Source organism: Sinohyriopsis cumingii, chromosome 12, assembly GCF_028554795.1.
Source record: "Sinohyriopsis cumingii isolate HCF-2022 chromosome 12, ASM2855479v2, whole genome shotgun sequence".
Taxonomy (NCBI): Eukaryota; Metazoa; Mollusca; class Bivalvia; order Unionida; family Unionidae; genus Sinohyriopsis; species Sinohyriopsis cumingii.
In genome coordinates this window covers 57539924-57554164 of record NC_142972.1, presented here as the reverse complement: position 1 = coordinate 57554164, position 14241 = coordinate 57539924, and the positions used below count along the sequence as shown (strand labels likewise).

General features: G+C 32.7%; 1 protein-coding gene across 4 annotated transcripts in view; it reads left to right on the top strand.

The window, feature by feature from the left end:
- LOC149786526 (uncharacterized) overlaps nucleotides 1-14241 on the top strand; it is a 222868-nt gene that overhangs the window by 170913 nt on the left and 37714 nt on the right. For all 4 annotated transcript variants that reach the window (XM_089977028.1, XM_089977029.1, XM_089977030.1 and 1 more), the window contains 4 exons: nucleotides 2733-2848; nucleotides 4069-4246; nucleotides 10491-10694; nucleotides 11843-11925. In XM_089977028.1, the coding sequence (XP_089833154.1) occupies nucleotides 2733-2848; nucleotides 4069-4246; nucleotides 10491-10694; nucleotides 11843-11925 (581 nt within the window). The remainder of the gene's footprint in view (nucleotides 1-2732; nucleotides 2849-4068; nucleotides 4247-10490; nucleotides 10695-11842; nucleotides 11926-14241) is intronic.

Here is a 14241-nt window from a genome sequence, read left to right as displayed (position 1 = left end):
GTAGGTATGGTAGCATTCAGGGTCCTTAAGGATGAAAATATCGAAATATGATTTTTAGCTCATCTGTCCTAATAACACAGAAAAGTGAGTTTACGGCATGACCATGTATCATTTGTGCATTATACATTTATCAACATCTGTGATTTTAAATTTGTCAGGAATTACTGGGCCAATTTTGACCAAATTTGTCAGGGAGAATTTTGGCCTGAAGGGTTTTCAAATTTATACAAATGATACTAATCTGCCATCAAGTATGCCCATCAATAATAAAAATGGAAATACAGATTTAACATGCTCTCTTTTCAAAATGTGCAGAATAGAATCTAGTCAAATTTGACAGAAATCATTCAGATAGGAAGACTTTGGAAGACTTTGCTAGATTGAAAAATGATGCCAGTCCACATTCAAAAATGGCCACTGTCCATAAAAATAGAAACGCCACCATTACTAAACATTTAAAAGCCTTTAAATGAATTTTTCTCGAAAACTGATAATTATAATTTAACTAAACCTAATAATAAGCATCCTGAAATGATGACTTTAACATTTGTTACAACTGATGCTGATTTGCCATCAAATGTGGCCATTGTTACTAAATATTTGAAAAGGCATTTTTCCAACAGAAATGTGACCAAATATTTAACAGAATCATCCTGGCATGTAGAGCTTTCAAGTGTGTACAGTTTATGCTGATCTGCCGTCAGATGTGGCCAATATTGCTTAGAAAGAAAAATCTTATAATTACTTCTATTTCAAAACCACTGCACATAAATAGATAAGATTAAAAGAACAAACTGTTATATATAGACAAAAAACATAATAAAAATATTTAAGTTAAGGAAGTATTGTGAAGTCTTAAGTCTGTTCTTGCAGTCAAAATTGGTGGGTTTTAAGAGCACTCTTGAATGATACCACAGCGTCATTGCATCTGATTTTAAAAGGCAATTAATTCCAGGTAAAGGGCCCTAATATGCAAAAGAACATTACCTGTAGGATTTGGGTTTTGTGTCTGGAATAATGAGAATATGAGTTTTAGAAGAGTTGCATATGTATGTAGAAGGTGTGTGAACATGAGTGAAATTCAATAGGTATTTTGGACTGGATGCAGTCAGCATAATGCAGCATAAGGAACAGATTGTGTTTGATTCTGGAGTAAGCAGGTAGCCATTGGAAGGCGCAAAGTAGGGGAAGAGTACTCAATTCTTGGTACTCTAAGGATGATCCTAGCAGCAGTGATTTTAGTTTTTTTTTACCATGACCCATTTACCTGGAATGAATTGCCTCTTAGACACAATGACACTGTGATCGTAGTCAAAAGTGATCTAAAGACTTGTACATTTAGTCTGTAGGAACATACTTTTGACTTAACAATGTTCCCTTGCTCTTAATTATTTTCAGCATGCTTTTGTTTCAATTTAACAGTGTTTGTTTTTGTAATCTTGTCTATTTAATAGGTCCTATGTGGTGACCAATACTGTTAAGCACTTAGAGCATTTAAAAGTTAAGTACTATAGTAACGTTCTCATTATTTTTATTGTTGTTATTATTATTATACATTATTAGAATACAGTTATATTCCTTATTTATATTTTATGGGAGAGCATAAAAAAAGAAATAAAGCTATTGTTTTTAAAAGTATTGTTTTTGAAGCCAGTTTATTGTTGATTCCATTCAGTAAGTTTCATATAAAGTAAACCTTGAAAAAAGTAATTCCATCTAGGACAAAACCTGGAAATGGCCTGGAAAGTTTTGTTTCAAAATCTGGGGGAAACCTTTTGTCATTGAATATTTGTTTTTTAAGGTTTTGGTCAAGTTTTTTCTTTTCTTTCTTTAAACCCATTGATGTTATTTGGGATGAATCATGAGGTTTTATACAGCAAAAGTTACATGCCCTTTTATTCTGGAATCATGGTCATAGTCATAGAACATTTGTGTTAAGGATTTGGTTCAAACATTTTTATATGCTGATATTTACTAAACCCCTTGATGAATTTTCTTGATGTGCTGATTGAACTATTTATGAAGCTAAGACAGTTCATTTTGTGACATGCTCAGTCATCCATTTGACCTTGGAGTCAAGGTCACCTTAAAATAGTAATGATTTGACCATGGAATCAGATGCAGGGTTAACCTATTTGTGTATGTTCAAAAATTACTTTATGTTATCAGCCCTGTTTTAACATTTATACTTGAAGAAGCTGATTGTCGTAATGTTTTATATATATTTATGAAATTTATGAAGTTTGAACTGGAATAGTGAGGAAAATATGTATGGCATTATATTCAACTTGATTTTGCATTTTTTTAATAAAAAAAGAAGCATTTGACTATAATATTTCATTGCATTATGTAAATGATAGTTTCCCAGAGGAATGTTTACTTCACAGGTATTAAAATATAAATTCTGGACTCAAAACCACAGTAGTTTATGGTCACATGATTGCCATAGACACTGTTCAAGTTCAGTTATAATGTGAAGCAATAATCTTTCTAGTTAGTGAGAGAATGAAACAGTCTTTTTCTGCATTTCCTCTTAATCGTCATCTTCCAGAGCTCATCAGTATCTTTACTTCAAGGCCCCCTTGCACCCCCCTCCATCAATTTGTCATTGAATATAGATAATGCATTTAAATGAACCTCATTTAAAGGGAGAAAATAAGAAAAACCTTGGAACAATTTTGGTGTCCTGAAAGACTTAGTACAAAAGAAGAAAAACTTTATTACAATTGCAGGGCTGTGGTGATCATGGTTGTGAATACATGACTGAAGGAAGAGTTGTGGTTCTTGGATTGACTGGTCGTAACTTTGCAGCAGGAATGTCAGGTGGTTTGGCGTACATTTATGACAAGTAAGGAACCTTCAATATTTTACCAGTATAAAGATTTTTGTTTGTGTTTCATCTCATGAGACACAATTTCATTGTCAAGCAGTTGCAGCAGCCTCAGGGTTAGTTTTGTTTTACAACATTTTGAAATTTGTATACTGCCATGGAATGTATTTCATGCCAAACAAAACATCCTGCATACTCTTTGAAATATTATGACTCCAATTGGTAAATTATTTTGAGAAGAAAATAAAAATAATTTATCATGAACTGCCATTGGAACCCCTGTTGTAATTATATATTCTTGTAGTCATCAGTGACAGAAAGTTGAAAGTCATGTTGCACTGAAAGTTTACAATTCTTACTTGTTCCAAAGATGGCAAGTTTCTTAATAAATCTTGATAACAGTCATCAGTACAATCACATGGTTTTACCAGGAAAGTCTTAAACATGGCTGTTGTCAACACAGTCTGGATTAATGAGGTTCCACTGTATTTTAAATACATGGTTATTATCAGTATACATGTGGTTATTATTACTTTTCACATTGCCTTTAATCTGATACCATATTTCTCATCTGAAGCAAAGCTTTTGATAAAATTCAAACTACTTTATAAAGTTCACTAATCTGATGTCAGAAATAACACACTATAAATGAAAACTTTCTATATAGTTCATAGTTCGTTAGCGATACTTGAAGGTGTATCCTTTTCAAAAATACAGTATGAGTTTGACGAGGTTCTCTTTTTGGTCCCATTCTATTTCTGCTATACATTAATGACCTGCTTGAATACATGCATTCAATAGTAGACTATTTGCAGAAGATGTCGAAATGTACCTCACTGTTGATAAGAACTTGTACTGTAACAGACTTCAACAAGATGTTGCCAGCCAGATTGTATTTGTTTTTATCTAGTTATTTAGCTGCACATACTTCTTTAGAGATGGCTAATTCAGTATGAATAGAAAAATAAAGAAACCTGTGAACTGCAATATTTGCAATGTAATTTCACAAACTTTTGTGAAGCTGTAAAATGAAAATTAATCTCCTTGAAGAATGCATTTGGTTGTTGAACATTACTTAAACTGTTTTTTTTTTTTAATTCTGATCAAGATTGAATTCAATGCTTTTATTTTTTGGAAATTCATCTCTCTTTGCCTACAAACATTCACAAGATTTGCAGCATATTTTACAATTATAGATATGTGACTCAGCATGTTTTTTGCTTCTTATTCTCTTGCAGACAAAAGCTTTTCCACCAGAGATGTAACTCGGAATCTGTTGCCTTGGAATCTCTTGACCTTGAAGAAGATGTGACATTTGTGCATAACCTCATCAAAGAGTTCAAGGAGAAAACTGGATCACAAGTTGCCCAGGAGATCCTTAGTAACTGGAATGAAGAGAGAAAGCACTTTATTAAGGTTGGGTCTTAATAATGCAAAGAAATCACACTTCGCTTTTATACTTCCATGGCCTGATGTTCACTTGCTCATAGTCTTGCTAAGATTAATTTCTCATTGTCCCAGCATGAAGTAAGACTACAACAGTTGAGTTTTCCACAAATCATGGGTCTTTAGTTCACCTTGCTGTAAGACCTAGAGAGCTTATGGTGTGGCCCTGTGTCTGGCTTGTGTCATGCAACTTTCACATGACAACAGTTGTGATTTACCACTCAGAAATCTATATTTCAAACACATTGGACATTTATCATCAGAATCTTGGATGAGTTTGATAATGAACAAGATCCATGCATGTTAATGGGGTGAACTTGTATCTGATTGGCTGACTTTGTTATCACTCTAGAGGCCATATTTCTTATCTGATTTTGATTAAACTTGGAATATATTCTTATATTATTAGGATCACAAATGATTTTACAAATGAGAAAGATCCATGTATATTAATACAGTAATTTTGTATATTATTCACCAAGATTGTTACCACTCTGGAAGATTTGATCAAACTTGGAATGTGGCTTTATATCAAAATCTTGGACTTTGAGGTCATACTTTTTGCACTGATCTTGATAGAACTTGAAATACACTTTTAATCATTATAAAACACTTCATTAAAACATGATTCCTGGTTTAACATGGTACCAATATGGATCAAAGGACCAAAATCATATCAGTGTATAGCAGTATTTGTTGCAAGAAAACAGACTTAAGCTTAGTGTTAGTGAGGATTAGCAGTACGAGTTTACATCATTATTTTCAGTATTGAACAGAATCCATTCGTATTAATGAGGTAATCATGCATCTGATTAGCTGTGTATATTACAACTCCGTTTTTGACTGATTTGGAATCTATACAGGTTATCAGTACAGTAACTTGATGTGGGTGTTTATATTGAGATTGAATGTCAAAGGACATTAAATCTTACAAGATTCACAGGGTGGAGCATGATCATGTATCCTTCCACTATCAAGTGATACATGATAAAAGCACCTAGATTAACTAACTGTACTGATGATGTGTTTATTATATACCACAAACAGTTATTTCATTTTAAACAATAGTTTGTTGGGGTTTTTTTTTTTTTGGTGTTCTTTACATTGATTCCATTGATCGACTTACACTGTCCAATTCCTTCTAAGTATAATGTAACTGTTACATGACTATTGCCAAATGACATCATCTTTTACAGCATGGAATCTGAATTTATATCAGACTTGCACCTGATACAGGGTTTCAGATCATCCTTGGAAAATGTAACTTCCATAATGAGTTGCATATTGATAGGTACATAATAATTTCTTTTATTATGCAATTACTATTGTGTAAACAGTAATAATCTTTCATTTGTACCATGTGATCAGCTTTTTAACCAATAATAATCTTTTATTTATACCATGTGACTGGTTTGTATAATTACATATTGTATAATTTATGAATGACATTCATCTGCATAGGCTTTACTGGTTGCCACAAAATCCATTTTGGATGCTGAAAGTCTCTGTTGGATGGAAGGGAGGTTATTTTGTGGTCTTGAAAAATGTGATATTTAGGAATTACTTCCAAAGCAGAGTTCTGTATACAAAGAGAATGTCATTAGAAAGTGGGGTTTAAGTAGAAAGCTAAACAATCTCAACCCATTATCAGTGGAAGAAAAAGAGGCGGGGCGTTTAAATCTTTTGTTGTAATGCTTATGTATATTAAATTACTGTGTCTGACCTTTTTCAGTTAGAATATATAGCACAATATTTTGTTAATATTTATGTTTATCAAACAAAAATTAAAGGTTTGTGTAATGTTCGTTTTGTTGTGTGCAAAATCTCAAAATCTTTAAATAATCAGACTACAGTTATGTAAAACTTGGTATGAGTTATGAACTATAGTCTTTCTATGCAGTTTTAATGGAGGAAAAAATATATATTTTCCGAAATTATGGTTTTAATCGATAACAGAGGATGTAATTATAAAGAACAAGAAACAAAATGATTCTCATATATTTTAATTGATTGAAGCAGTATCATAAAAAAATGCTTGCCAATGAAAATTATAGAAATAGTAAATATCAGCAATAATAATAATAATACATTTTTATTATTAGTAGTATTATTATTATTATTTTTTTTTTTTTTGTAAACTACTACTGCTATAGGGGGTATGTAACTTATTTGTAATTATAATGGTTCAGTTTCAATGGCATAAATTATTTATAGGGAAGAATAATCACAGAAGCTTGGTAAATATAACTTTGGTGGAGGAACAACTTGTTTTGCACTTACGAGGCAGGGATGAGCATCACTGTTGGAGAGGGTGGCAGTGACAATTTAATAATTAATAATTGAGGAAGATGTGGGTGAAAACAATATCTTTTTTTTCTGCAAGAGATACAACAGGCAAGAAAGACCTCATGGATGAAAGGCCCCACATATATGTAACACAGTAGAACCCAGAAGAAGTCCAGTAAATCTTATTTTATTTTACACCAACAAAAGACCTCTGGTAGCATGTCATTCTGACTCCTTGTTCTGCCTCCAGATACTCAGTCTAGGTCAGATGAAAGCAAGATCCATTGTTACAAAACTCTGCCTCTGGAGTAACAGGCTTGGAGAATTAAATAAAAAAATGGCAGTAGAGTTCTTCATCAATGCATACAATATTGTGCGACTGGTAGGTCACATAAATATACAAACAGTTAATCAGTATAGTGATGTATCTGTCAGAAAACAAACATAGAAACCTGACTGGTGTCTAATCATGTGATGAAGCCAGCAACAAATCTCAGGAATTTCGATGTGAATCTTGCAGTGAATGAAATTGTTGCCACCATCTAAACTGGAGATGTCAGACAGTACAAATAATCATGTGTCTAAAGAGTTCAAATCAAAGCAGAAATGATAACAAGATTTTACAAATATTCTTTTTGTAGGGGTAACCCAATCCACATTTAATATTACCCTTAATATTCATGGAAAGGAGTATCTTTCCACATTTTCATTTTCTACATTTACTGTAATGTTGTACTGCAACAATGGAAATACTTTCTTATAGAGACTTATTCTTTTTAAATAAAAATTATATTCCACATGTGGTTATTCAAAAGTTTAAGAATTTTATTTAATTTTTTAAATCTATTTTCAGAATATAAAATTAGTATTTATTCAGTTTCATTAAAATGTGTAGCATGGGCTTTATCCTGGTTAATATCACATAACAAAAGTCAAGGAAATGTAGTTTTGTTGTATAATAATAAGATCATTATACAGTGACCTGCACAGTATGGAATTTTATTGTGTTGAAAAACCTGTCTTGAACTTGATTCCTACAGCATCTCATCCAGTTGTGTTTCTGTTCTTAGACACTGTATTCCTTTGTTTCCCTTTGGAGACCATATTTCTAAGCTGATTTTGATCAGACTTGGAATGTATGCTTATTTCATCAAGCTCTTTGACGGTTCTGATATTGAGCAAGATGCACACATAATCACCAGTCAGATACATGCATATTCATGAGGTGATCTTGCATCTGATTAGTTGAGCTTGTTACAACTCTGGAAGCCATAATTCTGATCCAGTTACGATTAAACTTGTAATGTGGGTTTATATCTTAAGTACCTTGGATGACTTTGATTATGAGCCAGAGACTATATATATTGATTATGCCTTTATTTTTTGAAGGAATTTCTATCAAGATGTAGTAAAATAGGTAAAATTAACAATTTGGTTGATAGTTCACACAAGTTATGTTTTTACAATACTATCCAAGTCTACTTGATGAGATGGTCAGCTGTTATGAAGGTCAGGTGAGTGGTGCCTCTTGTTTCTACTGACTGCAGATTTGTGGTTGTTTTGGTAGTATTTCAGTTTTTTCTAATAATTTTGACTTTTTCAAATTTATTTACACGTTTTTTCAGATTTCTGGTTAGATATGCATTGCATGTTGAAGGTGACACAGGTATTAGAACAAATGTTGATATTGCTGGATTGCATGTAATGTTAAATCCTTTGAGAGAATATGAACTTGAGTTGTGTTTCTGTTCTTAAGCAAAATGGATCATACAACAGCTTTGTTTTAGAGTTTTTATTTTGTGGATTTTTATTTGATGTTGGATTCAGATTTTATGGATTTTTGGCCAAATTTTTTTGGTCACCTTATGATTGATGCTTAATATACTCACTCATATGTTGTATTAAACTGGAAACTGCATAGACTGAGATTTGTCATTGCAGAATGTGCTGGCAAATCTGGGTCTATGATGTTTTGTAAAGAGTAATCAGTAGAACAGAACAAATGAATTTGCAATGTACAAATACAGATTCTGTCATCTCAACTCATGATGATCACAAGATTCCTGTGCCCCAAGACAACTTTCAGATGTACCTGTAATAATGTATTAATGTAATAAAGACAATTTTCAGATGTACCTGTACTAATGTATTAATGTAATAAAGACAATTTTCAGATGTACCTGTACTAATGTATTAATGTAATAAAGACAACTTTCAGATGTACCTGTAATAATGTATTAATGTAATAAAGACAATTTTCAGATGTACCTGTACTAATGTATTATTGTAATAAAGACAATTTTCAGATGTACCTGTACTAATGTATTATTGTAATAAAGACAACTTTCAAATGTATATGTAATAGTGTATTTGTGTAATAAAGACAACATTCAGATGTTTATGTAATAGTATATTAATGTAATAAAGACAACATTCAGATGTTTATGTAATAGTGTATTAAAATAAAAACGACTTTCAGATCTACCTCTTCTCAAGAACTGCTGAACAGAATTTGACTCTAGCATACTGGTATGAAAGTCATTAAAAATCATTCAAATGACAGATTTGCCATCAAATATGGCGACTATAATTGAATGGTTTCACTAAAGTAGTTCAACAAAATTTGAAAAAGTTTGAAAGAAAGCAGCCTGGCATAAAGCTCTTTCATTTTTTTTTAGGTGATGCTGATCTCCATCAGTTGTAACCACCATTAGGAGAAGAACAGAAAAAAATACCGACAACTTCTGAAGTGTACCAGATTTGACAGCATTCTGACATGAATCTGTTGACATTTTCACAAGTGATGGCAGTTTGCCATCAAATAAGGCCATTGTCACTAAAAATATAAACACCTGTAAATGACTTCGCTAAAACTGAATATGATCAGCTTTCACATTGTACAAATTATGCAAGTACAGGTGAGTGATATCAAAATCACTTGGGCTTCTTGTTTGAGCGATGTCTTACTATCTGTGGGGAGCTGTTGTGGCTCAGGTGGTAGAGCATAAGCCTTGTAATCCAGTGGCCTTGGGTTTGATACCCACATAGGTCTGCCTGGGCTGGCTGCATTTGTGTGTTCACAAAAAAGACATCTAGCTCCCATCTCCTTCACATGATATAGTCATTAAAAAATCTTTTGAAAGTGCATCTGAAAACCAACCAACCAGCCATCCAGTCATCACTATCAGCTTGTCAGAAATGACCTTTCAAAGTTAAATCATAAGTGATTGGTAAAAAGGAAATCTAAAATCATCTGCGATTGGTCAAAACAAAATCTCAGGTTAAAGATATTATGAATTCCAGGTCTGGTCTAAAAGTCACAACTTTTGAATGTTTGAGTTCAAGATTTTGGGTTTGTCAGTCACAATGAATTTACTCTTTTAATGTCACATTCTTTTGGCTGAATGATGAAACAAGCTTATACACAAGCTCATAGTTTATGATGTTCAGTGTTTGTATATTATACAATGTCATATATGGGTATATACTGTTTAGATTTGAATATTGCATACCAGCAAACACTATAAGTATATTATTACACACAAGCAAACATGGTAGATATATTATTACACACAAGCAGAGATGGTAGATATATTATTACACACAAGTGAACTTGGTAGATATATTATTACACACAAGTAAGCATGGTAGGCATATTATTACACACAAGTAAACGGGGTAGATATATTATTACACAAGTAAACAGGGTAGATATATTATTACACACAAGTAAACAGGGACACACATGTAAACAGGGTAGATATATTATTACACACAAGTAAACAGGGTAGATATATTATAACACACATGTAAACAGGGTAGATGTATTATAACACACATGTAAACAGGGTAGATATATTATTACACACAAGTAAACAGGGTAGATATATTATTGTTGTAGTTTACCCAAGACCATCTTAAATTTCAGGTGTTTCCACACGAATATAGACGAGCATTGGAGGAGATTGCAGCAGAAGAGGCAGCCAAGAAAGCAGCTGAAAACAAAATATTACTGGAGAATGCTGTCAATGGCCCGCTGGACAATGATGAAGATGAAAATGGAGAGACATCTGCAGCAGAATACAAAGAAGATTCTATGTTAGCGACCGTAGATGAAGAAGAACAAAACGAGGTGAGTCATCTGTTAAACTAATATAAAGCTGGGGTTTTTTTTGCTATATTTATTTGCTTAGAAATCAGGGCCAATTGCAGATAACATAGACCCTGATCTGTTAATGCATAATGTGCTTGCAGATTAGGCTCAGTGGTTTTTGTTCTACTAATTAATCCTAACAAAACTGCATGGACCCAGATTGGCATGTTGTGTTATGCAATGGCAGAGCTGGGTTTATGCATTTTGTACTTGGATCTGACTTGCAAGTAAGTATATATTCTATTCCGACTGTGGTTTATTGTAGACTTACATTTTCCATGTGCAAGTATCCCCACACTTTTTGAAAAAGTATACAGGATATCGTGATTGTCTCCATCCTACTGTACTCCTAAAACTGCTGGGTGGAATTCACCAAACTATGTACATATGCTGCCCATGTGATAACCATCAGTGAGAGGGCATAATTTCAGTGAATATCTGTAATAGTCTAATTGACATATATTTGTAGAAGGAACATATGATATATACCGTATATACTCACTTATAATTTGAGTCCAATTGCAAACAACACATACCATTGATTTGCCATTACATAATGTGCCAGCAGATCAGGGTCTATGCAGTTGTTTTTGGAGTAGTCAGTAGCGCAAACAACATAGACTGAGTTGTTGGCACATTATCTGAAGGTAACTATGTGTTGTTTTTGCAGTTGGACCCAACTTATAATATATACCATACCAAATTTTGGGTTACAATCATAAGTTATCAGAAAAGTGGTGAGGGAACATGTAACAGAAATATGAGAATTTGTCTTGTAGTGAGTGATGGAAGTTAAAGCTCAGGTTAATGTTTGTCTTGTAGTGAGTCATATAAATTTAAGCTCAAATTAATGTTTGCTTTTGTAATGAGGCATGAAAGTTCAAGCTCAAGTTAATGTTTGCCTTGTAGTGAGTCATGGAAGTTCAGTCTCAGATTAATGTTTGGGCTTGTAGTGAGTCATGGAAGTTCAAGCTCAAGTTAATGTTTGCCTTGCATCTTTTATTTTAAGTTCTACTTATATAGAAATGATAAGATCAGCTTATGTTACAGATAAAATGAGTTCTGCTTAAAATATTAAAGCTAATTAATTGTCCATTAGACTGTGAAACTATTTTTTGTTTTCTTAGGTGAAGAAGGAGCCAAATATAGTTGATATAGAAGAAACCATTCCAGATGGAGTCATGGAACAAAAGAAACTGGATAAACTTAAGTCAGCATCTTTTATTTACTTCATAGCATGCTTTTATACAAACAACATTTTTTCTCCCAGATCAATCCAAAAATCTCAAATCAAATGCCTTGTTCATGCACCCCCCACTTCAAGGGAGAGAATCATGTTGGTTTTTTGCTCTCAATTTATTGTCTGTTCATCACACTTTCTTGTCAGCAAGATGGCCGTGAAACTATTGATCAAGACCAGACCAAACTGGATATTTAGAAATCTGTTTTGGGTCCCAAGACCCAATTAGAATGTGTGACTGGTACCTTATTTGTCAATGTTTTGCACATTTAAATATTTAAATATAAAAATAGCTTTTGGTAGGGTTGTGAGAAGTATTTTGTTAGCATGATGAAAGAAAAATCAGCTTAGGTAGAGAACTTAGATTATATAGACTTATTTATATTGATATGTAGGTGGCCTGATTGAGTCTCTCAGGCTATTAGAGGACTTTTTCCATTTTTATTATTGATTTTAAAACTTTTGGGACATGACTATAAACTGCCACACTAGCAATATGACTAAAATTTGTAAAGCTATGTTAAAAACATAAAAAACCCACACATATTGCAGACTATTTTGACAGTAACTTTGTTAGGAGAATAAAAGAAACTCCACTCAAGTTAGACAAATGAAAATTGGTAAGCTTATTTGTATTTGGTTATATATAGCTTCATTAAATTTTCAGTCAATTACAGCAATATTTCCATCATGTACACTTTTTTTCTAAGCTTTTTGTTTCTCCATGTAGAGACGTGAAGTTTGCCATGCAGTTTGTCATATTTAGTCTTCAGTATTCTACAAACACAAATCTAGTTTATTAGCACACCTGGTGATAATGCGAAGTAACCTTATGGTATAGCCATTTGTGTGTCATCCATCAATTGCTATGTTCAGTTTCTTCATAAAGACAAGTAAACCAGTTAAAACTAAACTTTGGTAGACAGCATCCTGGCATGAAGGTCTTTTAGATTTTTAGCTATTTTTCTAATCCATCATAAAATTTGGGTACCACTACTAAAAATAAACAAATCTTTAAAAGACTTCTCAAGAACTACACAACAGAAATGTACCCGATTTGACAAAAAGTTTCCTGTTATGAATGCCATTAAAAATGTATACAAATGATGCAGATATGGAAAATTTTATGAATAAGTGCATCATGGTGAAATGTCAGTTTTTACTGATGCCTAAAATAAGATACTTATGAAGTATTTAAATATGGTCATTTGGTCATTTTGATGCGGAGCAGGTTTTTGTTTTTTTAAAGAAAAATGCATTGGGTTTAACAATTTCATCGTGCTGTCTTTTATGGCAAATTTAAGAACAATATTGATATGCATTGGACATTCCTCATTTGAGGATTGATACGATCAAAAGATCAAATATCCAGCTTTTTTTCTCCATACATGTGCAGCTCAAGTAAACTTTAAAGAAAAAAAGAAAACTGACCATACCTGTACATTTTGTTACGAACACTGAAGTGATCCTAAATATTTTTCTTAATCAACACTTGTCCCTCATATATTAGTTTCCAATTCCAGTGGCATATTAAGCACCTGTTTAATGATTTTAATCATGCTGCTGATGCTACTCAGAAACAGTGTAATTAAAATTTGATTGTAACCCACAGGTAAATTAAATTATGTCATCATTAAAATTTCAAGTGCTTACTCAAAGAAAATTTTGTTCGTTAGCATAAGACAGTATCCAAGTCATGAACCAAAAATATGTTTATCAAGATAGTAAGTTTCTGTGTCCAGTCTTTTAAAGAAAAGAGCAACCTGGTGACCCCAAAAAAATAACAACAATATAGACTGGTCATGGTATAGAACAATAAATGATGCAGATGTTTCTATAATCTTCTTTTAATCAGCCTGCACAAGGTAGATCACTCAAGTGAATCAAGAAGCAAAACTCTTAATAATACGGGCTGATATTTGCATTTGACAGTAAATGGTCCAGATATTTATGTTATCTTGTAATAATCAGTGTTTACCAGGGAAATCAATATTTTAAATTTTGCGTTTGACTGGTTCCCTGCTTAACTGGTTGTGAACAACAACAATTTTATCAATGCAATAACTGATGGCCATTCATGGACTGAATATCAGACATACCATCTTGATGTACAGTTCAAATTTAATTTGTCATGTTCCCACAACTTTCTAATAAAATAAAAAATTTAAAAATCATTTGTGATTTCAGTTGTCTGCAACTATTGCATGCTTTGCTGTTAGTTGGGGCCTCAGGTGACCAAGTGGTCTAAAGCACTCATCTTTACTGATCATTGCCATTGCATCTTTA